Below are 22,400 nucleotides of genomic sequence, written 5' to 3' on the forward strand. Positions count from 1 at the left end.
GGGAGAAAGAGTGATATATATGAGGGGAGATGAAAGTGATATGGGGGTGGGAGAACGAGTGATATGGGGTGGGAGGGGGGAGAAAGAGTGATATGGGGGTGGGAGAACGGGAGAAAGAGTGATATGGGGATGGGAGAACGAGTGATATGGGGTGGGAGGGGGGGAGAAAGAGTGATATGGGGTGGGAGGGGGGAGAAAGAGTGATATGGGGTGGGAGGGGGGGAGAAAGAGTGATATGGGGTGGGAGGGGGGGAGACAGAGTGATATGGGGGTGGGAAGGGGGAGAAAGAGTGATATGGGGGTGGGAGGGGGAGAAAAAGTGATATGGGGGTGGGAGGGGGGAGAAAGAGTGATATGGGGGTGGGAGGGGGGAGAAAGAGTGATATGGGGATGGAAGGGGGGAGAAAGAGTGATATGGGGGTGGGAGGGGGGAGAAAGAGTGATATGGGGGTGGGAGGGGGGAGAATGAGTGATGTGGGGGTGGGAGGGGGGAGAAAGAGTGATATGGGGGTGGGAGGGGGGAGAAAGAGTGATATGGGGGTGGGAGGGGGAGAAAGAGTGATATGGGGATGGAAGGGGGGAGAAAGAGTGATATGGGGTTGGGAGGGGGGAGAAAGAGTGATGGGGGTGGGAGGGGGGAGAAAGAGTGATGTGGGGGTGGGAGGGGGGAGAAAGAGTGATGTGGGGGTGGGAGGGGGGAGAAAGAATGATGTGGGGGTGGGAGGGGGGAGAAAGAGTGATGTGGGGGTGGGAGGGGGGAGAAAGAGTGATGTGGGGGTGGGAGGGGGGAGAAAGAGTGATGGGGGTGGGAGGGGGGAGAAAGAGTGATATGGGGGTGGGAGGGGGGAGAAAGAGTGATATGGGGGTGGGAGGGGGGAGAAAGAATGATGTGTGGGTGGGAGGGGGGAGAAAGAGTGATGTGGGAGGGGGGGAGAAAGTGATATGGGGGTGGGAGGGGGGAGAAAGAGTGATGTGGGAGGGGGGAGAAAGAGTGATATGGGGGTGGGAGGGGGGAGAAAGAGTGATATGGGGGTGGGAGGGGGGAGAAAGAGTGATATGGGGGTGGGAGGGGGGAGAAAGAGTGATATGGGGGTGGGAGAAAGAGTGATATGGGGGGTGGGAGAAAGAGTGATATGGGGGGTGGGAGAAAGAGTGATATGGGGGGAGAAAGAGTGATATGGGGGTGGGAGGGGGGGAGAAAGAGTGATATGGGGGTGGGAGGGGGGGAGAAAGAGTGATATGGGGGTGGGAGGGGGGAGAAAGAGTGATATGGGGGTGGAGGGGGGAGAAAGAGTGATATGGGGGTGGGAGGGGGGAGAAAGAGTGATATGGGGGTGGGAGGGGGGGAGAAAGAGTGATGTGGGAGGGGGGAGAAAGAGTGATATGGGGGTGGGAGGGGGGAGAAAGAGTGATATGGGGGTGGGGGGGGGAGAAAGAGTGATATGGGGGTGGGAGGGGGGGAGAAAGAGTGATATGGGGGTGGGAGGGGGGGGAAAGTGATATGGGGATGGGAGGGGGGAGAAAGAGTGATATAGGGGTGGGAGGGGGGGAGAAAGAGTGACATGGGGGTGGGAGGGGGGAGAAAGAGTGATATGGGAGTGGGAGGGGGGAGAAAGAGTGATATGGGGGTGGGAGAAAGAGTGATATGGGAGTGGGAGGGGGGGGAGAAAGAGTGATATGGGGGTGGGAGGGGGGAGAAAGAGTGATATGGGGTGGGAGGGGGGGAGAAAGAGTGATATGGGGGTGGGAGGGGGGGAGAAAGAGTGATATGGGGGTGGGAGGGGGGAGAAAGAGTGATATGGGGGTGGGAGGGGGGGGGAGAAAGAGTGATATGGGGGTGGGAGGGGGGGGAGAAAGAGTGACATGGGGGTGGGAGGGGGGGAGAAAGAGTGATATGGGGGTGGGAGGGGGAGAAAGAGTGATATGGGAGTGGGAGGGGGGGAGAAAGAGTGATATGGGGGTGGGAGAAAGAGTGATATGGGGGTGGGAGGGGGGAGAAAGAGTGATATGGGGGTGGGAGGGGGGAGAAAGAGTGATATGGGGGTGGGAGAAAGAGTGATATGGGGGTGGGAGAAAGAGTGATATGGGGGTGGGAGGGGGGGGAGAAAGAGTGATATGGGGGTGGGAGGGGGAGAGAAAGAGTGATATGGGGGTGGGAGGGGGGAGAAAGAGTGATATGGGGTGGGAGGGGGGAGAAAGAGTGATATGGGGTGGGAGGGGGGGAGAAAGAGTGATATGGGGGTGGGAGGGGGGGAGAAAGAGTGATATGGGGGGTGGGAGGGGGGAGAAAGAGTGATATGGGGGTGGGAGAAAGAGTGATATGGGGGTGGGAGAAAGAGTGATATGGTGATGGGAGGGGGGGGAGAAAGAGTGATATGGGGGGAAGGGTGATATGGGGGTGGGGGGGAGAAGTGGGAGAGATTTGGGGTGGAAGAAGTGGGAGAGATTGCAGGTGTTGATTTTCGGGGGGAGGGGTGAAGATTGGGGGGAAGAAGAGGGAGAGATTGTGGGGGGGTAACATTGGGGGGGGAAGGGTGATGATTTTTTGGGGGGAAGAAGAGGGAGAGATTGGGGGGGAGAAGAGGGAGAGATTGGGGGAAAGAAGAGGGAGATAGTTAAGGGGGGGGTGAACAAGAGGGAGAGATTTGGGGGTGGGGGGGAAGAAGTGGGAGAGATTGCAGGGGTTGATATTGGGGGGAGGGGTGATGATTGGGGGGGAAGAAGAGGGAGAGATTGGGGTGGAAGAAGAGAGATTGGGGGGAAAGAAGAGGGAGATATTTAAGGGTGGGGGGAACAAGAGGGAGAGATTTGGGGGTGGGGGGGAAGAAGAGGGAGAGATTGCAGGGGTTGATATTGGGGGAGGGGTGATGATTGGGGGGAAAGAAGAGGGAGAGATTTGGGGGGGAAAGAAGAGGGAGAGATTGGGGGGGGGAAGAAGAGGGCGAGATTGGGGGGGAAGAAGTGGGAGAGATTGGGGGGGAAGAGGAGGGAGCTATTGGTAGGGAGGGGGTGAAGAGGGAGAGGTGGAGTTGGGGTTCGGACAGAGTCTAGGTATGGGGGTGGCAGTGGTCTGAGCCGTGGTGGGAAGGTGGGGTTGCACTGGGAGGGGTGGCAGAGTTGGGTCAAGGTGAGAGCAGTTGTGTGGGATCTGCTGTGTCTGTTCGTGAATGTGGGATGTTTCCGTGCAAATCCGCTTGATTGCTCCTCCCTCCACAAACATTCAAACCCTCACCACCGTCGACCAGTGGCAGTCATTGTGCCATCTACAAGATGCACTGCAGGAACTCACCATGGGTCCTTCGGCAGCGACTTCCAAACCCACGACTGCTACCATCTAGAAGTTCAAGAGCAGCAGATACCTAGGAACCCCACCACTTGGAGGTCCCCGCCAAGTCACTCACCACCCTGACTTGGAAATATATCGCCGTTCTTTTGCTGTCGCTGGGGCAAAATTCTGGAGCTGTCTCCCTAACAGCACAGTGGGTGTATCTGCACCTCGGACTGCAGCGGTTCAAGAAGGCAACTTACCACCACCTTCAGAAGGCAACTCGGATGAGCAATAAATGCTGGCCTAACCAGCGATGCCCACTTCCCATAAATGAATTTTACAAAAGGCCACTTGGGGGTATAGTCTGTTTGAGGTTGGTGAGGGAGGAAGCTGTCCCAGGTCATTGAGGAAGGGTGGTGCTTGTCCTGGGTCAGTGAGACTGTGGGGTGGGGGTCAGTGATGAGGGTGGCACTGTATCAGGTGCTGTCGCAGGTCTGTAACTGGTCACTAACTAGCATCGACCGTGAGAGATCAAGGGGTTCAGGAAAACCACGATCCATTGACTGACTTGAGTAAATTTTGGGTGTTAATTGAACATTGCTATTTAATTTGATCGCAATATAATATTGAAAGTGTTTTTATGCTGAAACTTTCATTGACATTAACTTTCTTTTGTTCTTTGCTGTTAGGTGCGAGCTAGTAACCTTCAGGATTTGGTCTACAAAAATGGACAAGCCGGGATTACAAAAGCCACTGTCTCAATTACCTTTGATAACTCTGACAAAAAACAAAGTCCTCTGGGCTTTGAGACACATGATGAAATTACAGTCTCAAGACAGGTGCTCTTCAATGTTCTTATTGTGTTTAAAATTCCACCATGTTGACATGAAAACTTAGTGAGTCTATTGAAAGGTATTTTTAGGAACTGTGTGAGATTAAACATTGAATTGTTAGTAAGATTTCAGCAACACATCCTCTTCACACTCTCTTTCCTCTTTTTCTTTTGTTCCCCATTGTGCTTTTGGTTTGGAATGAAATCCATTTTATATTCCATAGCCTGACAGCCTAGTGTTTAGGATTTGGCGCGCTCAGCCCTGCAGCCTGGTTTAGATTCCTGGTTCGGGAACCAAATTTTGCACAATGGTTGATCTGCCAGACAAAGGATACTTTATTATAAAAAAAGAAAATGCTGTAAAAACTCAGTAGGCAGCATCTGTGGAGAGAAACAGAGTTAACATCAACTTTTCTTTGGAACTCTACTCTGGTTGGAGTCATATTTAGTGATTTTTAGAACAATATCAGCCCTGGGACATTACTGCTTGAGGTCCTCTGGGTAATGTCCTAGGTCGAAAGTCAGAAATGGGAATGTTTACTGATTGCTCAGTGTTTGGTACCATTCACAAATAACATTCTCATCCCAAGTGCCAGGCAATGGCAATCACCAGCAAGATATAATGTAACCATTTCCCCTTGACATTCAATGGCATTGCCATCACTGAATCCTCCACTATTAATATCCTGGGGTTACCTTTGACCAGAAACTGAACTGGACCTGCCATATAAATACTGTGGCTACAAGAGTTGGTAAGAGGCTGTGAATCCCGCAGCAAGTAACTCACCTCCTGAATCCCCAAAGCCAGTCCACCATCTACAAGGAACGTCAGGAGTATAAAGGAATATTCTTCACTTGCCTGGATAAGTGCAGTTCTAACAATACTCTGGAAGCTCCCATCATCCAGGCCAAAGCAGCCTGCTTGATTGACACTCCATCCACTACCACGTTCACTTCTTCCACTGCTAGCGCAAAGTACCAACAGTGAATACCGTCTACAAGATGCACTGCAGGAACTCAGCAAGCTACTTTTGGCAGTAATTGCAAACTTGTGACCTCTACCATCTAGAAGGACATGAACAGCAGACTGATGGGAACAACGCACCTGCAAGTTCCCCTGCAAGTCGCACACCATCCTGACTTGGAAAGATATATACTTCTTCACTTGCTGGCACAAAATCCTGGAACTTTCCCTGAAGACACTGTGGGTATATCTACACCACATAGCAGTGGTTCAAGAAGGCCACCACCATATCAAGTGTGAATAGGGGTGGGCAGCAAATGCTGGCTTTGCCAATGACAGTTGCATCCCATGAAAGAATAAAAAAGATGCAGGAGCCACACTCCGCCCCCATTTCCCAGCATGCACTTTCACATTGTGCCCTGGACCCCAAGAAGTCTGCAGACTGTAGCTTAAGAAGCAGTGATAGAAGCCATTCTTAAAAGTGTATTAAGTATCATTCTTCCCAACTGTTCTGCAAGGAGTCCTAATTAAGATAAATTTCCAGGTTGAGAGATTGCACAACCCATTGAAAGAAAAACATCACTTTTTCCAATTCTGGCATAAAAGTGGTATTGATGTTTCTATGATTAAATGGAATGTGCTGGTTCAATTGTTTGAGGAATTCACCATTCTATTCACTGATTTTTGTAAAAGACTGAGGGAGCTTGCACAGGTTTTTAGGAGAACTATTTCTACGCTGAATTCAGCTGTACTAATCTAGTTAAAATCAAAACTTTTTAAAATTCTGATTTTAAACGGCTGGCAATATGAATGCAATTTATTTTGCAGGTGGTAATTGGTGGGAGAAACAAGTACTTAATTAATGGTGTGAATGCAAACAATACCAGAGTGCAAGACCTCTTCTGTTCAATTGGTCTAAATGTCAACAATCCACACTTCCTTATCATGCAGGTTTGTACCTAAAGATTCAGGTGCTTTTGCTGCTAGACATTTATGTAATTTCCATTTGAAATATTTGTTTCAATGAACTTACTCAAACAAATAGTATTAAAGAAAAAGTGTCACCATTTTAATTGAAAGCCATTATGCTTGTTACACTTTTTATAGAGACTGTAGTGGGTTTTTATAATAAAATTGATTTTGTTTTTAGGGCCGCATCACTAAAGTTCTGAATATGAAGCCTCCGGAGGTAAGTATAGTTTGTGTCTGATGCCTAATGTCATGAATTATCTCTATAGGCCATGTGAATGGTGGTTCTGACCTGAATGACCTAATCATACACTTTTTGGAGAACTACTCCCTGATCCTGTGTTCTAGAGGTTGTACCTGTAAAACCCAACTGCTAGCAATTTACAGGAGTAGGAACCTCTGTTCCAAGGACTATAAAATTGTGAACTTGATGATAAGCAAAAATGATCCCTGATCCCAATATGAATATAGCTGAAGATAGGACTGGTACACGGTTGTCTAACTGAACTGAACCCATTTATTTAACTGAATGAAAAAGAAAGTTCAGGTATCTCATTCAGCAGAGTAGAAGACAATACCAGCTTGTTCGAAAGCTAAATGATTGTTGACGCAGAATAGAATACCAGTAAATGCAGAATAGAATTCCAATTCCTGTACTTGGGAGCCACTGAGCTAGTACCTAGCACCAGTTAGTTTTTTTTCCTACACCTCCAGCCACACTACCATCATGTATACTCTACTGGTAGGGTGAAATGGAGAATTTGTGTGAGGAGTTGTTTTATGTATCATTGTCCTATCCATATTTGGCACAGAATGTTAAGTATTTAGATATGCTCTGTCTTCCTGTTCCTAAGAATCAACTTTGCATTGTTTTTGTGGCTGCTGTTAATAGTTGTATTTGTGTGCAAAGGTAATTCAATGGTACAAAACTTAAGCATGTTCCATTTTTAGAAAAAAATTTAGGGTACCTAATTCATTTTTCCAATAATCAGGCAATTTAGCGTTGCCAATCCACCTACCCTGCACATCTTTTTGGGGGGTGAGACCCACGCAGACACTGGGAGAATGTGCAAACTCCAGACGGACAGTGACCCGGGGCCAGGATCGAACCGGGTCCTCGGTGATGTGAGGCAGCAGTGCTAACCACTGCACCGCAGTGCTGCCGCCCCCAAGTGTGTTCCATTTTTAAGTTCAGCTGAGATGTGCGGCTTTGACAGACGCGTCAAGGATGCATATTTCAGAGTTTTGTAGAAAGAAGCTTTCATAGAAATCAGTTAAAGAATGGATATCAGGTGCCTAGTATAACGTTAACAACCCCAGGTTTACAGGCTGCTAATGATGTGACCAGCGCGTACTTGTTTTAGAACAGTTTTATTAAATTTTGCTGTGTGCAGCTTCAGTATTCTGTTGTGTGTAGATTTAAAATAGTCTGTTTGAAGGGCAATGGAGAGGTTAATTCTTTATTATTTTTCCTTAGATCCTATCCTTGATTGAGGAAGCTGCAGGGACCAGAATGTACGAGTGTAAGAAGTTAGCGGCCCAGAAAACAATTGAGAAAAAGGAGGCTAAGCTGAAAGAAATTCACACGGTAAATTGGTTTCCTGTTCTCACAGCAAGTAATGATGTTGCGTCACTGGTGCAGTCTTTGCAACATTTTCTGCTTTTACTTAAATTTCAAACACCCACAGTATTTTTCTTCTGAATGAGCGCTGATGGTAAGTGGTTTGGGGCAATGGTAAGTTACCGAGCTTAACCTGTGCTGCTCTTGGTTTTAAAACACAAGAGTGAATTCGAGGATTTTTAACTTGCTAAATGAAACTACCTAATGCACAGAAGCCACTGTGCTATACAGTTGATTTGATTTTTAATTAATTCTTGAATGAGTAAATTTCAAAAACCACAAGAAAAATATTACTCCATCTGTAATGGATATAGAAACGTACTCTCCTGTATGTACTCCGCTCTGAAGAAGAGTCACACGGACTTTAAAGATTAACTCTGCTTCACCCTCCACAGATGCTGTCAGACCTGCTGAGTTTTTCCAGCATTTTCTGTTTTTTATTACAATTAACATCAACACTTCTCTGAACTAAAGGGAAAAATATTAATTTGGGCAATACCATCTGCGACGGAGCGTGATGTGTAAGATAAATATCACGCTGCAGTTAAATAGCTTATTGCATTGGGTGAGGTGCTGGCAGCTTGCTGATGCTCACCATGAATCAATGCAAGGGTGGAAGAATATTGCGATTTAAACAATTCTATTCAGGTTTAGGAGAAGGGACTGGATGGCATTCTTTTTAGTTCGGTATCATTCTCCAATGTTGCTTTTTCTGTAGCACTGTTTTCATTCTGTTCAGTGATTTGTGCTGCTGAATTAGTTCCTACATTGGTTTCTGCCATGCTGGAATTTTGGGATCAGTAGATTACATGAATTCTGGAACTCCAAAGAAGCTGGATTTGATATCTCTGACATGGGTGCATGAGGAAGCCCGTGATTCCCAATTGATGACATCTATTTGCCCGGGAGAATTTATGGCTATTCTCTTTCATGGAGTATTTTCCTAAAAAGCACTCCCGAAGGGAAATTGCATGCTGCCACCCACATCCCTGATCCAGCTTGCATTTCTTGTAGGTGTAATATTTCACAAATTCAAGACTTGGAATTGTACCGTTTTTTTATTAAGGGGACTTTATGGTTAGATTGCCTGTTTTCCCTCCGTGTGTAACTTTAATTTGGCTACTGTCAGTCGAAGTCCTGCTAGCAGCTATCCTGTCTCCCTGTTGAAATTGCAATCCTGCTCCATATGCACACATCCACACATTTACTTGGAAATCTTCCCTGGCTGAACTTATTCCCTCAACTCATTATGCCCACTCAATTACCCGTATAGCCAGCCTGCTCCAGTTCCAGAATTGGCCCATACCACACTGTGTAATTAGAGTTTCTAAATGAACACATTTTTTGGCATTCACAATAAACGTTGTGAATGCCAAAAATAAAACTGGATTTTTCTTTTGGGAAAGAAAACTTCGCAAGAGACCACAACAACAGATCTTTTGTTGCAGTTTATTAATGCCTGGAGTGTTACTAAATTGCACTTGCGATAAATGTTCTTATCATGTGTTCCCTGCTACCTAATAAGACAAAGTGTAGGTGCGTTGTCTTTGGATGTCTATGCAGTTTGAGGGTTGTAGGTCATCTGGATATACCAGTCAATTTAAAAAAAAAATCTTTCTTCAGAATACTCAGAAGCTGTATATGTGGAGACGTTTAACACGAGTGGACATGTTTAACACCGAAGCCAGTACAATATTCTTGATGTTGCAACAACTCAATTTTATGTATTTTAATTTGTGAAACAAGGTAAAAGCACTTCTGTTTAATCTTCTAAATCTTTTAATCTTTTAATCTTTTTTGCTGGACTTTATTATATTTTAGATTCTTGAAGAGGAAATTACTCCAACACTTCAGAAACTGAAGGAGGTATGTAATTAATGGCTTCCCTATTGGAAAAGAAGGTAATAATCTGTCTTTTTGACAGTTAGTATATAATCTCTGAATTTAACCAAGTACCTGAAGGACCCCGGGACTCTCAAATCCTATTTACTTTCCATTTCATTCAATCAGGAATGGAAAATCTGCTTTTCTAATGTTATTTTTCCCATTAGGATGCTGTTCTGCTTTCCTTCCTGTAGAATTCCTCACTGAGGCAGCCTGTAGTCAACTATCGCTGAGCATTCAATACCTGGAGAGATAGAGGCATTTGTAGGCTGGGAGACATGTTCAGAGTTGTCTCCTTATTACCCTCTTGTTCTCGTTTCCCCACTCACTGTGATATCTAATTGTTGGATTGATCCGGCATTTAAGCTGGAGTCTCTCGTTCCTCAGCAGACCTGTTCTGAATCTGATCTGTCAGGTTTTGCTTCTATTTATGCAGGCAAAACTCTTGTTCTGTCTGTACCAGTTTTGCATCAATTCTTCTGTTATTTGTTGCGTTTATTGTTATAGAAAATGGGGGAAGAAAGTCATCTTAAAAATATTTTTTTTAAACTATAGCTGAGCATATCACAATGGGGGTCTAGAAACGTAAAATATCATCCCAAATGCTGCAGATGCTGCCTTCACACCTCAAGTCTGCATCGTCCATTTTCTTAACACTTTGAATTTTAATTACTTTTTTTATAATTTGTTGATGCCTTTCTTTGCATTATAACCTTAATTAATTTGCCCAGTATTAGTTGAGCAGTACATGGAAGAAAGATCATGTTCATGCTCATTTACCCAAATTTGAGTCTGATGGGGGTGAGGTTACTGCAGTTGGGTTGAGGCACTCCTAGGTTAATGGTCACGGCTGTTGCTCTTCCTGGAAATCCGTGTCTGTGAAAGTTGTACGAGGACGGGACTGAATTCTGCTGTGATGGTCGGTGTTGTTTAGTATGCTGACACTGGTTGTCAAGGCTTTCTTGTGAATGTTAAACCCTTGAGGAAGATTCTAGAAGACACGGAAGACAACCAGAGTCTCTGCAACTGTACTCCAAAGAGGAGAGAATATTAATGCTTGCTTCAGTTCTGTAGAAGGATCATTTGGATTCGAAACATTAACTCTGTTTCTCTGCATAGATGCTGCCAGACCTACTGAGTTTACCCAGCATTTTCTGTTTTTATTGGAGAAGGTTGATGGGAGAAAGTCCTGTGGAGATTGTTTACAGAGGCGCCACTAAATTAGACGGTTATTCATGCCTGACTGGATTGAAATGCTGGACTTTAAAGTCTTGATTTTTTTTTTTTAGAAACTGTTAAACTCCTGAGAGCTAATCTTCATTATAAAACAAAATTTATATAAATGTCCCAGGGCTTTTCACGGGAACGATTATCAATGAATGTTTGACACCAAGCCACAGAACCAGATATTATGACTGGTGGCCAAATGTTTTGTCAAAGAGATAAACTTGGAGGGAGTGTTTTAAAGGAGCAGAGAGAAGAAGAAGCTGAAAGGGAATTCTGGAGGGTAGAGTCTGGGCAGCAGAGGCATGGTCAGCACTGGTGGAGTGATGAAAATATAGATGCTCAAAATGCCAGAATTGGACAAGCGCAGAGATCTCTGAGGGTTGTAGAGCTGGAAGATTTTACAGAGATAGGGAGAAGTGAGGCCACGGAGGATTTGGGGGTATGAGTTTTAAAACTGGGGAGAGTCAATATAGCAGAGGACCTATGGATGAATGGGACTTATTGCAAGTTAGGGTATGGACAGGGGAGGTTTGCATTGAACTGTAATTTTAAACAAATTTTAAGATCTGTGAGCGTGTGGTAAAGTTTACAAATCTGCATTTCTGTAGGTCACTGATGTAAGTCATTTGAATTAATATTTTAATTCCAGAATTTGCCACCCATAACAGGTTATTTGATTCTTAACCATCTGATTAAAGTACCCCATTCTGATTGTTCATATCTTGTTACTGGTAGGAAAGATCCTCATACTTGGAATTCCAGAAGATAACCCGTGAGATCGAGCATCTTACCCGTCTGTATGTGGCATATCAGTTTGTTTGCGCCGAGGACACCAAGTTGCGCTCTGCTGAAGATCTGAAGAAGATGCAAGACAACATCACCCAACTCCAAGAAACCAATGCAGACTGTGAAAAGAAAGTGAAGGCAATCAGCAAAGAAGTGTCTGAGTTGGAGAAAATCCGAGATGAGGTACACACTAGTCGCAAAGCATTGTTATGCTGTCATTATGATCGGCTAATGTTCTGCAAAGTATTTGTCCCGATGATAGATGGCACCTACATTTTGCTTGTGCAGTTGGCCAGTTCCTGTTGAAAATTGCACTTAAAAAGAAGATCCAAGTGATGTCGAACTGATGTAAAAACTAGGTATTGATTTGTTTTTTTTGGATTACTGGCTAAGCAGGAAGCATTAAATTTGGACACAGTTGGATGCTCCCAGTTGCAAGGAGTTGATTCGCCTCTCCCTACATCTAGATTACAGTCTTTTCTCTAATTACTTTCATTGGCTAATCAAACGCATGTAAAATGTTGCTCCTGTTCTTCACTTTTTTCAATAGAGAGAGACAGAGAGGTTTACACCGATTCTCTGTTTCATTTGCATAGCCCGTAGTAAGGATTTGTTGTCTTGCAGAAAGTTGGCGGAGTGCTTCAGTCCCTGGAGCAGGCAGTTGCTAATGCCCACCGTATGGATGCCAAAGTGCAAAGTACATATGATTCTAAGAAAGACAGCCTCAAAGCTGAAGAAAAAAAACGGAAAACGCTCGTCAAAAGTATGGAGGAGGTGAGGTAATCGTTAAAATAAATCCTGGTGGTTGATGGAGTAGCCCTTTTAAAACTGCCCTTGATTTTATGTAGATATATGTTTTTACACTTTGCTCTCTGCCACCCCCTTGGCACCTTTCCGTAGTCTTGAGGTATACTGGTAAATTTCTTTTTTCAAAGCGCATTTCCTAATTTAGTGCTTTGTTCAAAGCCACTCTGTTTTGAGAGTTTGAATGCCTGTTGAAGACAGCATTTCACAATCTGTAAAGTTTGCAAGTTGGGTTTTCTGTGGGTCACTGGATTGAGCGATTGAATTGATATTTTAATCAAATTAAAAATGTTGTAATTTGTTAAACTCTCGGTAGCAGTCAAGTTTTCAATTCTATGTCTGCTGGCTCTTATGCCATGAACATCTAATCTATATCACTGCAAAAGCATCACGCACAAATGTAAAGTGTCAACTCTTGCACAATTATTTGCACCTTGATCAATTGGCATCTGTCTCTTTTATTAAGGATGGTAATGCTCTTGCAGCCAAGGAAAAGGAAGTGAAGACGATCTCTGACGAACTGAACTCTCTACAGGAGACTAGTCAGAAAGATGACAAGACTCTGGAAGCTGCTCAGCAGCACTTCAATGCAGTTTCTGCTGGTCTCTCCAGTAATGAGGATGGAGAGGCAGCTACTCTTGCTGGACAGATGATGGCTTGCAAGAATGACATCAGCAAAGCCGAAACAGAAGCCAAGCAGGTTTGTAACTCGTGATATGTTTTGAGACTGCTTATAGCTTGAAGCGAAGGTTGCTACTGGTGCTACAATAAATGATACATATAAATGTAATCCTTTAAATGCAAATGTTTAAGTTTGTTTCTTCCTCTGTACCATGCTGCAGAACGTCAGTCTGAAAACTGTATTACACTTGCTCTACTGAGACAAAACTGATGTTCAACCTCCTGATTTGTTAAAAGTGGCATTTGCTAACATTGAATATGGCAATGAAAATGACACTGATATGGTTTTTAAATTTAAAATACACATTAAAATAGAATATTTAGGTAATATTTTGATTTTAAAATTCTGATTCTTGTTTTCAAATCCTCTTTCTCTATCGCAATGTTTTAGTATCAAGTTATTGATGCTGAGATTTAAAACGGGGGCAGAAGAAGCCCATCATTTCCAGAAACTGCTGGCTATCTAGGGGTTCAATTTTTCAAAGGTTTGCTTGGCCATAGTCCATAATGAAAGCTATTTTGAGATGTTTATTTTATAATAATAATCTTTATTGTCACATGTAGACTTGCAGTAACACTGCAACAAAGTTACTGTGAACATCCCCTAGTCGCCACATTCCGGCGCCTGTTCGGGTACACTGAGAGAATTCAGAATGTCAAAATTACCTAATAGCCCGTCTTTCAGGACTTGTGGAAGGAAGCCGGAGGAAACCCACGCAGACACGGAGAACGTGCAGACTCCACAGATAGTGACCCAAGCCGGGAATAGAACCTGGCGCTGTGGAGCCATAATGCTAATCACTCTGCTAACATGTGGCATTTTAGTTTTGTTTATAAAATTTCTTGGTCTGATTAAAGTACAGGAGAGATGTCAATCTATACTTATAAGTCATATTTGTAACCATTATAGTTATTGCCAAACCATGTTAACTTTTTTTCTCAGCACAAATATTACCAATTTGTTTTGATGTTCTACTGTTCTGACGTAGGCTCAGATGAAATTGAAACATGCCCAGCAGGAATTGAAAACCAAACAGACCGAAGTGAAAAAGGTGGACGGTGGTTACAAGAAAAACCAAGATGCTTTTGAAGCTGTTAAAAAGAACAGAGAAAAGCTAGAATCAGAAATGCAGAAACTGAATTATGAAGGTTTGTACCATTTTTGAATGTGATCGTACTGTATCAATTTTGACAAACTGATCCTGACACAGATAAATATTATTTGTGCTACTCTCATTTTGTTTTGTAATGACTTTTCAATTTGTTTCAAAATTCAATTTAATCTTGTCCTGTTAAATAGATATTGCTGGCTAGACCAGTATTTATTGCCCATTTGCCCTTGAGAAGGTGATGATGAACCGTCTTCTTAAACCACTACAGCCCCTGAGATGTAGGTACAACCACAATACTATTAGGGAGGGAATTTGACCCAGTAAATGTAAAAGGAACCGCAATATATTTCCAAGGTGGGATAGTGAGTGGCTAGGCGGGGAACTTCTAGGTGTTGGGGTTCCCAGGTATCTGTTACTCTTGTCCTTCTAAATGGTAGTAGGCATGGGTTTGGAAAATATGCCTAAGGAACCTTGGTACGTTCCTGCAGTGTATCTTGTAGATGGTGTACATACTTGCCACTGCTCATTGGTGATAGGGAGAGTGAATGTTTGTGTATTGAATGTTTGTGTAAGGGGGAGCAATCAAACGGGCTGTTTTGTCCTGGATGGTGTGGAGCTTCTGGAGTGTTGTTGGAGCCAGGCAAGTGGAGAATATTCCATAACACTTCTGACGTGCCTTGTAGATGGCGAACAGGCTTTGGGGAGTCAGGAGATGAGTTACTTGCCACAGGTTTCCTAGCCTTTGACCTGCTTTAGTAGCCACAATATTTATATGACTAATCCAGTTCAGTTTCTGATCAATGGTAACCGCCAGGATGTTGATTGTGGGGGCTTCAGTGATGGTAATGCCATTGAATGTCAAGGGTGGTGGTTAGATCCACTTTTGTTGGAGATGGTCATTGCCTGGCACTCGTGTGGCATGAAAGTTACTTGCCACTTGTCAGGCCAAGCCTGGATATTGTCCAGGCCTTGCTGCATTTGGACATGGACAGCTTCAGTATCTGAGGAGTCACGAATGTTACTGAAAATTATGCAGTCATCAGCGAGCATCCCCACTTCTGACCTTATGATGGAAGGAAGATCATTGATGAAACAGCTGAAGATGGTTGTGCCTAGGACACTACAATCATGAGCTCCTGGCTAATGTCATTGACCTCCCGCAACCAGAACCATCTTCTTTTGTGCCAGGTATGACTCCAACTAGCAGAGGGTTTTCACCCTTATTCCCATTGAATCTAATTTTTCTAGCCTTCCTTGATGCCATACTCTGTCAAATGTTGCATTGATGTCAAAGATAGTCACCTATCTGCTAATAAGTGGTCATATTGGCAGTATTTAAAATATATCTGTAGATTCCAATTGGCAAGCCTCCCTTTAGCTGTGTTTTGTGATTTCTAATAAACCCGAAAACTATTTGTGTGGTCAATAATATGTAAACAGAAGAATTAGAATCTTATTATTCAGCACTATAGTGTGTTTTAACATTTTTTTTTTTTCTTCTCCTAAAGATGGCAAAGAGGAGAAGCTTTTGGACCAGCGTCGAGAATTGTCACGAACTGTGAATAAACTGAGAGAGTCTTATGAAGCCTTGTTGGCCAAGTTCCCTAGTTTGAATTTTGAATACAAGTAAGTTTGATCTTTCCCAACTTGAAATAACTTTTAACAAAGTCACTCACTTTGGCATGAACCTTTTTTAAAAATCACCTTAAATATATTGGTGAACTTCAGAAGTAGGTGCGCATTGCTAATTTTGGCATTTTTAATTGCCAAACATTGCAACAATCTATATTCTAACACTTTTTAAAATCAGTTGGTGGATTTGTTTGACTTTCCATTCTTCACATATCAGGATTTGATTCTGCAGCTCATTTAACATCTTTCTAAAATACAGTAGAAATTATAAAAATCTTTATTGTCACAAGTAGGCTTACATTAACACTGCAATTAAGTTACTGTGAAAAGCCCCTAGTCGCCACATTCCGGCGCCTGTCCGTGTACACGAGAATTCAGAATTCCCAGCTGGTACGGGAATTGGATTGGATTGGATTTGTTTATTGTCACGTGTACCGAGGTACAGTGAAAAGTATTTTTCTGCGAGCAGCTCAACAGATCATTAAGTACATGGGAAGAAAAGGGAATAAAAGAAAATACATATTAGGGCAACACAACATATACAATGTAACTACATAAGCACTGGCATCGGATGAAGCATACAGGGTGTAGTGTTAATGAGGTCAGTCCATAAGAGGGTCATAAGAGAGAACCCGCACTGCTGGCCTCGTACTGCATTACAGACCAGCTATCTAGCCCACTGAGCTAAACTAGCCCTGCTTTATATGTACTCGATTATGTACATAAATTATGTGCTCAATTGTGCCACTGAAGGTGCCATTTGTAATGTTTTGCCGCTGTTAGTCTGTCTTTCTGTTTGTAAACAATATGCATCAAATACGAATACACAGATTTCAGTAAAGCTTGGCCTAAGGAAGAACTGATTAGTTTTTGGTGAAAGGATCGATTTATATGGTTGCAAGATTTGCTGATGACACAAAGATCGGCAGGAAAGTGAGTTGTGAAGAGGGCATAGAGCCTGCAGGGGGATTTAGATAATTTAAGAATTTGGAAGGTGGGTTATACTGTGGGGAAAAATGTGAGCTTGTCCACTTTGCCAGGAAAAAGCAGGTAGTGTCTCAAAACCAGCAACCATAGAAACGGAGTTCATGTCGGATTTCAGATCTTGCTGGTTTTCGATTTGGGCCCAGTCTGGCCATGGGTCATTTGGAGCATGGGAAAAGACAGACATGCAAAGCTCCTATCTAAACGATGCACCTTTCTGCCGAGACAGCGTCTAGACAAGCAAGCCAGTCATTCTTTTTACTTGTTAAATTTATGCAAGGCAGCTTAAATATGTCAGTTTTCCGGATGTTGACGGTTTTTGGATAGCCAGATTTAAGACACTGTGCCTGTATCTTATTTGAATGGTGAAAGACTGTTGAACTATATGGTGTAGAGGGATCTGAGTGTCCTGTTAGACGTGATCTACAAAACATTACACCGATTACAGCAAGTGATCAGGAAGGCAAAGGGAATATTGGGGTTTATTGCAAAAGGAATTGGGTATAAGTGTTGCTGCAACTGTGCAGGGGCTTTGTTAAACCACCTTTGGCTGAGTGTGTGCAGTTTTGGTCTCCTTAAGAAAAGATATAATTTCATTGGAAGCAGTTCAGAGAAGGTTCACTCCCAGGACTCCTGGCATGAAGCGATTATCTTGTGAAGAAAGATTAAACCGAATGGGCTTAAACCCATGGAAGTGTGAGGTGATCGTATCAAAATAAATAAAAATTCTGAAGGGACTTGACTAGGCTGATGCTGGGAGGATGTTTCCCCATGTGGGGGGAGTCTAGAACAAGAGAAAAATTAGGGCCAAGCATTTAAGATTGAGCTAAGGAAAATTTATTTTTCTCTTTAGGATTGAGAGTCTGTGGAATTCTCTTACCCAGAAAGCAGGGAAGGCTTGGGTCATTGAATATATTTAGATTGATGTTTGATCGACAAAGGAGTCAAAAGTTAATGGGGACAGACAGGAAAGTGGAGTTGAGGCCATAATCAGCTGATCCATGATCACATTGAATGGCGGAGCAGGTTCAATAGGCCAAATGGCTTACTCGTCCTCATTCTGATGTACAGGCATTTTAAATGCCTTGCTATCTATTGTTGAAGACTTTTTAAATCTAATTGAAAGCAAAATTCTGGAATACTTACTTTTAGGGATCCTGAAAAAAATTGGGACTCTAATCGTGTGAAAGGTCTTGTTGTCACACTTCTCTCTGTGAAAGATATCGCAACAGCGACAGCGTTGGAAGTGGTTGCTGGAGGCCGTCTGTACAATGTTGTGGTGGACACGGAGGTAAGTGATGAGCACAGATAATACATTTTGATGGACGCCACTGTTTCTGGAGTCAATTCAACTAAGACTGCTGTCATATCTCCACACCTAGATCTCCAGTGACTAATTTTCCTCCAAAATTTCTTTGTTTAGATGACTGGCAAGAAGCTTTTAGAAAAAGGAGAGCTGAAACGAAGATGCACCATCATACCACTCAACAAAATTTCTGCTAAATGCATTAATGAAAATATTGTTAAGACTGCCAAAAACCTGGTAAGCTCAGGATGTTGAGATGTTTGGACTATGAGCTTAATGATTTTTGCATGTACTTTTGCCTGAGTGTGCTTTTGCAAAATAAAAATGTGTACAGGTACATGTTTAAATGATCTTTTAGGCCTGTTTGAGTTTAAAGCTATTCTGTATGACGGATTAATTGTAACTGCTGTGATCATCTTGGTCGGATTTGTTTGATGCACTTGGATATGTGGAGCAGTAAGTATTGTAATAGTTGATGTCAGGCAAGTATTGTTTAAATGGTTCCAGGCAGCGCGCACTTTTTTTTTGCACTAGCAATAATGTGTCAGTCAATTGTGACTGGTACACTTTGTGTATGATAGTTCGTAGTTTTATGAATTTTCATAGTTTGTTTGCTCGCTCTTGGATAAATCAGAGGGGAAAGGAGTAGAAATGTTTATCCACAGAGTTATGATTGCGATTGCACTATATGATAAAGTAGTGGAAGCAGATTCAGTAACAACTTTCAGAAGAAAATTGTACACGTACATGGAAGGGAAAAAGTTGCAGGACTAAGGGAAAAGAGGAAGGGAATGGGACAATTGGGAAACTCTTTCAAATAGCTAGCACGGACATGATGGGCCGAATAACCACCACCTGTGCTGTGTGATTCCAGTGATGAAACTAACTTTGTGTTCACCTTGCAATACTCTCCACTCTGGTATATTATTGTAAATGAATAGGGCCATGCCTTGCCAGAAAGCATCCGTTGGCTGTTTTTACTGCTTGTGGTATATACACATTTTGGAGAAAAATGTCTTTTTGAAAGGAAAAATCCAGTCGGTCTAAGACACTTTTCTTGCTCTTTTGGGATATGTTTGATTATGATAAATTAGATGTAGAGAAAATGGTTCCACTTGTGGGGGAGTGTGAAGCTGTAAGTATATAAATATAAGATAATCAGTAATATATCCAATAGAGAATTCAGAAAACACTTCTTTACCCAGAGAGTGGTACGGTTGTGGACTGAGCTACAACAAGGCGTAGGGGCGAATTGCATAAATGCATTTAAGAAAAGCTAGATAAGCACATTATGCTGTAGATTATAAATCTATATTCATGATCTAAAGTGCAGTTGTTGTACAGCTGAATGTAATTCATTTCTTTTTGGTTTCTTTATTTTAGGTGGGTGCAGACAATGTGCACATGGCCTTGTCCCTGGTTGGATATGAGAATGAAGTAAAGAAGGCAATGGAGTATGTTTTTGGGTCTGTGTTCGTGTGTGACTGCTTGGATAATGCCAAGAAGGTGACCTTTGATCCTCGGATAATGACCAAGACCGTTACTCTTGGTGGAGATACATTTGACCCACAGGGAACGTTAAGTGGAGGTTAGAGTGCTTCTCACTTTGGGACAGATTGCTCATATACTTTTATTTTACTCGTGTTTTTTGCCGTTTTTATGATGTGGGTGAGAAAACATATCTTGGAACCTTACTAAAAGTGTCTCGCTTTGGTACACTGCAAGATCAAACAAACAAAACTTCTGGTTTCATAAAGTGATAAAACATGATTGTAATGAAAGTCGGATACTAATTAAAATGAGGATAATGTAATGTTATGTTGGTCAAGATAATGCTCAAACCAGTACTAAATGACTGAAAGTTTCCTTTAGTCAAGTTTAATCAAGAGCTATTGCTTAAGGGTGGCATGGTAGCACAGTGGTTAGCACGGTTGCTTCACATTGCCGGGTCTCGGGTTCGATTCCTGGCTTGGGTCACTGGCTGTGCATTCTCCCTGTGTCTGCGTGGGTTTCCTCCGGGTGCTCCGGTCTCCTCCCACAAGTCCCGAAAGATGTGCTGTTAGGTGAATTGGGCATTCTGAATTCTCCCTCGGTGTACCCGAACGTACGCTGGAATGTGGCGACTAGGGGATTTTCACAGTAACTTCATTGCAGGGTTAATGTAAGCCTACTTGTAACAATAAAGATTATTATTATTATTATTAAAACTCAAAACCATTTTGCACTGCTGTGCACTGTATCTGAATGGATGCAAGAAATGGCTTTTTTCCCTTTTTCAGCTTTATACTCGCCTCTAAAGTGTTAGTTTTTTGGGGCTAGATGTTTGCCTTTTGTTCAGCATTTGCAGACCACTCAAGTGCCGATTGTAAAGAACAGAGGGTCAATGTGCCGTTAACCACTCCGCATTCATGTTGTTATGCAGTGGCATAGAGGTATTGTCACTGGACTAGTTAGCCAAGGGTTAATACTCTAGAGACCCAGGTTCAAATCCCACAATGGCAAATGGTGAAATTTGAATTCATTAAACCCTGGTCTAATGTCGGAAAATCCCACCTCGTTCACTTTTGACTTTATTCTCCATTTTCACATTTTCTTCAAAATTTTCAGCCCACCAACAAACAGTAAACGGTAACGACTATGTCAATCCCCTTATTAACAACAACGATCCCATCCTCCCACCAACCCCCCAAACAACGGCCCGCATGACAAAAGAAGCATCAAATAAAACAAACCCTCCCAAGGAGAAAAAAAGAAGAAAAAGGAATCAGGAATCGCCTATGGTCACCATTAACATACATTGTCCACGTCCACACCCCCCCTAATATTCAAAGCCATCCAATCCCCAAAATAGTACCATTAATGACACCCATGAATTGTAGACCCCCCTTCCCAGACTCCTCCTCCCTTCCACTTCCTCTGGTAAACTCCTCCCCCCAGCCTCTGTTCCTTCCCCCAACTTTTCACCCCGGCTAGACTCATCAAAACCTGTTCTACCCCCCCCCCCCCCCCCCCCCCCCCCACCTCACTCCCGTTCACTGGCCGGCTTAAACCAGCCAGCGTGCAGGCCCCCACCGGGGTCTCCTTCCCCCTTGCCCGGTCCCTGGAAAACCAAGAAATCCCCTTTAGCACACAACCCCGCATACACACCCAAGCCCCAAAAAACCATCATTGCAAATGAAAGTCCCAACTCTTTCCTTGTCCAAAGTCGACTCATTTAGTACATACACCAACACGCAGTCAAAAAATAAAATTACATGAGGCTACATCGGTACAAGACCCGCTCTCAGCCCCATTTCTCAATTCTGCCACAGTCCTTCTGCCTTCGCAAACGCTTCCGCCGTCCCAAAATAAAAGTCCTTGGATTTGTAGGTCACCCTCCACTTAGCTGGATACACTATGCTGCACTGCACCTTGCTGATGTACAGTGCCTTCTTCACCCGGCTGAAGGCCGTCCGCCTCCTCGCCAGCTCCACCGTAAAGTCCTGGTATATGCGTATACCAGCTCCAGCCTACTGCACGACCCGCTTCTGCTTTGCCCAGCACAGGACCTTCTCCTTCACGCTGTACCTACGGAAACACACAGTTATTACTCTTCCTCCTCCACCAGCACTTTCAATACCGCTCCCATCTCCTCCTTCATCGCTTCCATGTGCTTTGTGAACTGTTTTTCAAGTTCCATTACCATCACCGTGGTCATTTCTTCTGCTGTGAGCAATGCGGCCTCCCCTGGTGCTCCCGCCGCCGCTTTCCTTACAATTCCCGCGCTGACTTTTCCACTCACCAGCGGACATTCATTAACGCCCTTTTTCACGGCCGTTTTTTTTTCCCAAACTTGGACATTTCTCCTCCCTGTGCCGCCTTACAACTTTTTCAGCCACCGTTGCCCCTGGGCTCTTAAATGGCATTCAGTTCATGGGCAATTAGGGATGGGCAATAAATGGCCATGCCAGCGATGTCCATATCCCATTAATGAATCGCGGGGGGTGGGGCAAGCAGTTTAACCCTCATCTCTGTATTCTTACTAACCCCAATGTAATTTTCTTTGGTAGTTAGATTAACTATTCTGTCAGCTTAAGCTATATGTTTCTAGTCCGAGTTATTGAACCGTCAATAGTTTCAAATGCAAATTAATTTATGGTAACCATAATGTTGTTGGAATAACTTTATAAAAATAAATGTAGTGTCTCCAATTATTTTTTTCCATTTGGGGGCAATTTAGCGTGGCCAATCCACCTACCCTGCTCATCTTTTGTGTTGTGGGGGTGAGAGCCACGCAGACACAGGAAGAATATGCAAACTCCACACGGACAGTGACCCAGGGCCAGAATCG

At 43.5% G+C, this 22,400-nt stretch overlaps 1 protein-coding gene across 1 annotated transcript in view; it reads left to right on the forward strand.

Annotated features, from left to right (window-relative positions):
* The window catches only part of LOC140429842 (structural maintenance of chromosomes protein 2-like), a 55,885-nt gene that overhangs the window by 2,218 nt on the left and 31,267 nt on the right, over window positions 1-22,400 (forward strand). The window contains exons 2-14 of the mRNA XM_072517324.1: window positions 3,958-4,107; window positions 5,893-6,015; window positions 6,215-6,253; window positions 7,511-7,621; window positions 9,476-9,520; window positions 11,501-11,734; window positions 12,176-12,325; window positions 12,822-13,055; window positions 14,026-14,185; window positions 15,657-15,774; window positions 17,917-18,055; window positions 18,188-18,307; window positions 19,454-19,658. Coding sequence (XP_072373425.1) covers window positions 3,958-4,107; window positions 5,893-6,015; window positions 6,215-6,253; window positions 7,511-7,621; window positions 9,476-9,520; window positions 11,501-11,734; window positions 12,176-12,325; window positions 12,822-13,055; window positions 14,026-14,185; window positions 15,657-15,774; window positions 17,917-18,055; window positions 18,188-18,307; window positions 19,454-19,658 — 1,828 coding nt within the window. The remainder of the gene's footprint in view (window positions 1-3,957; window positions 4,108-5,892; window positions 6,016-6,214; window positions 6,254-7,510; window positions 7,622-9,475; window positions 9,521-11,500; window positions 11,735-12,175; window positions 12,326-12,821; window positions 13,056-14,025; window positions 14,186-15,656; window positions 15,775-17,916; window positions 18,056-18,187; window positions 18,308-19,453; window positions 19,659-22,400) is intronic.

The sequence above is a fragment of the Scyliorhinus torazame genome, chromosome 9 (genome assembly GCF_047496885.1).
Source record: "Scyliorhinus torazame isolate Kashiwa2021f chromosome 9, sScyTor2.1, whole genome shotgun sequence".
Lineage (NCBI taxonomy): Eukaryota > Metazoa > Chordata > Chondrichthyes > Carcharhiniformes > Scyliorhinidae > Scyliorhinus > Scyliorhinus torazame.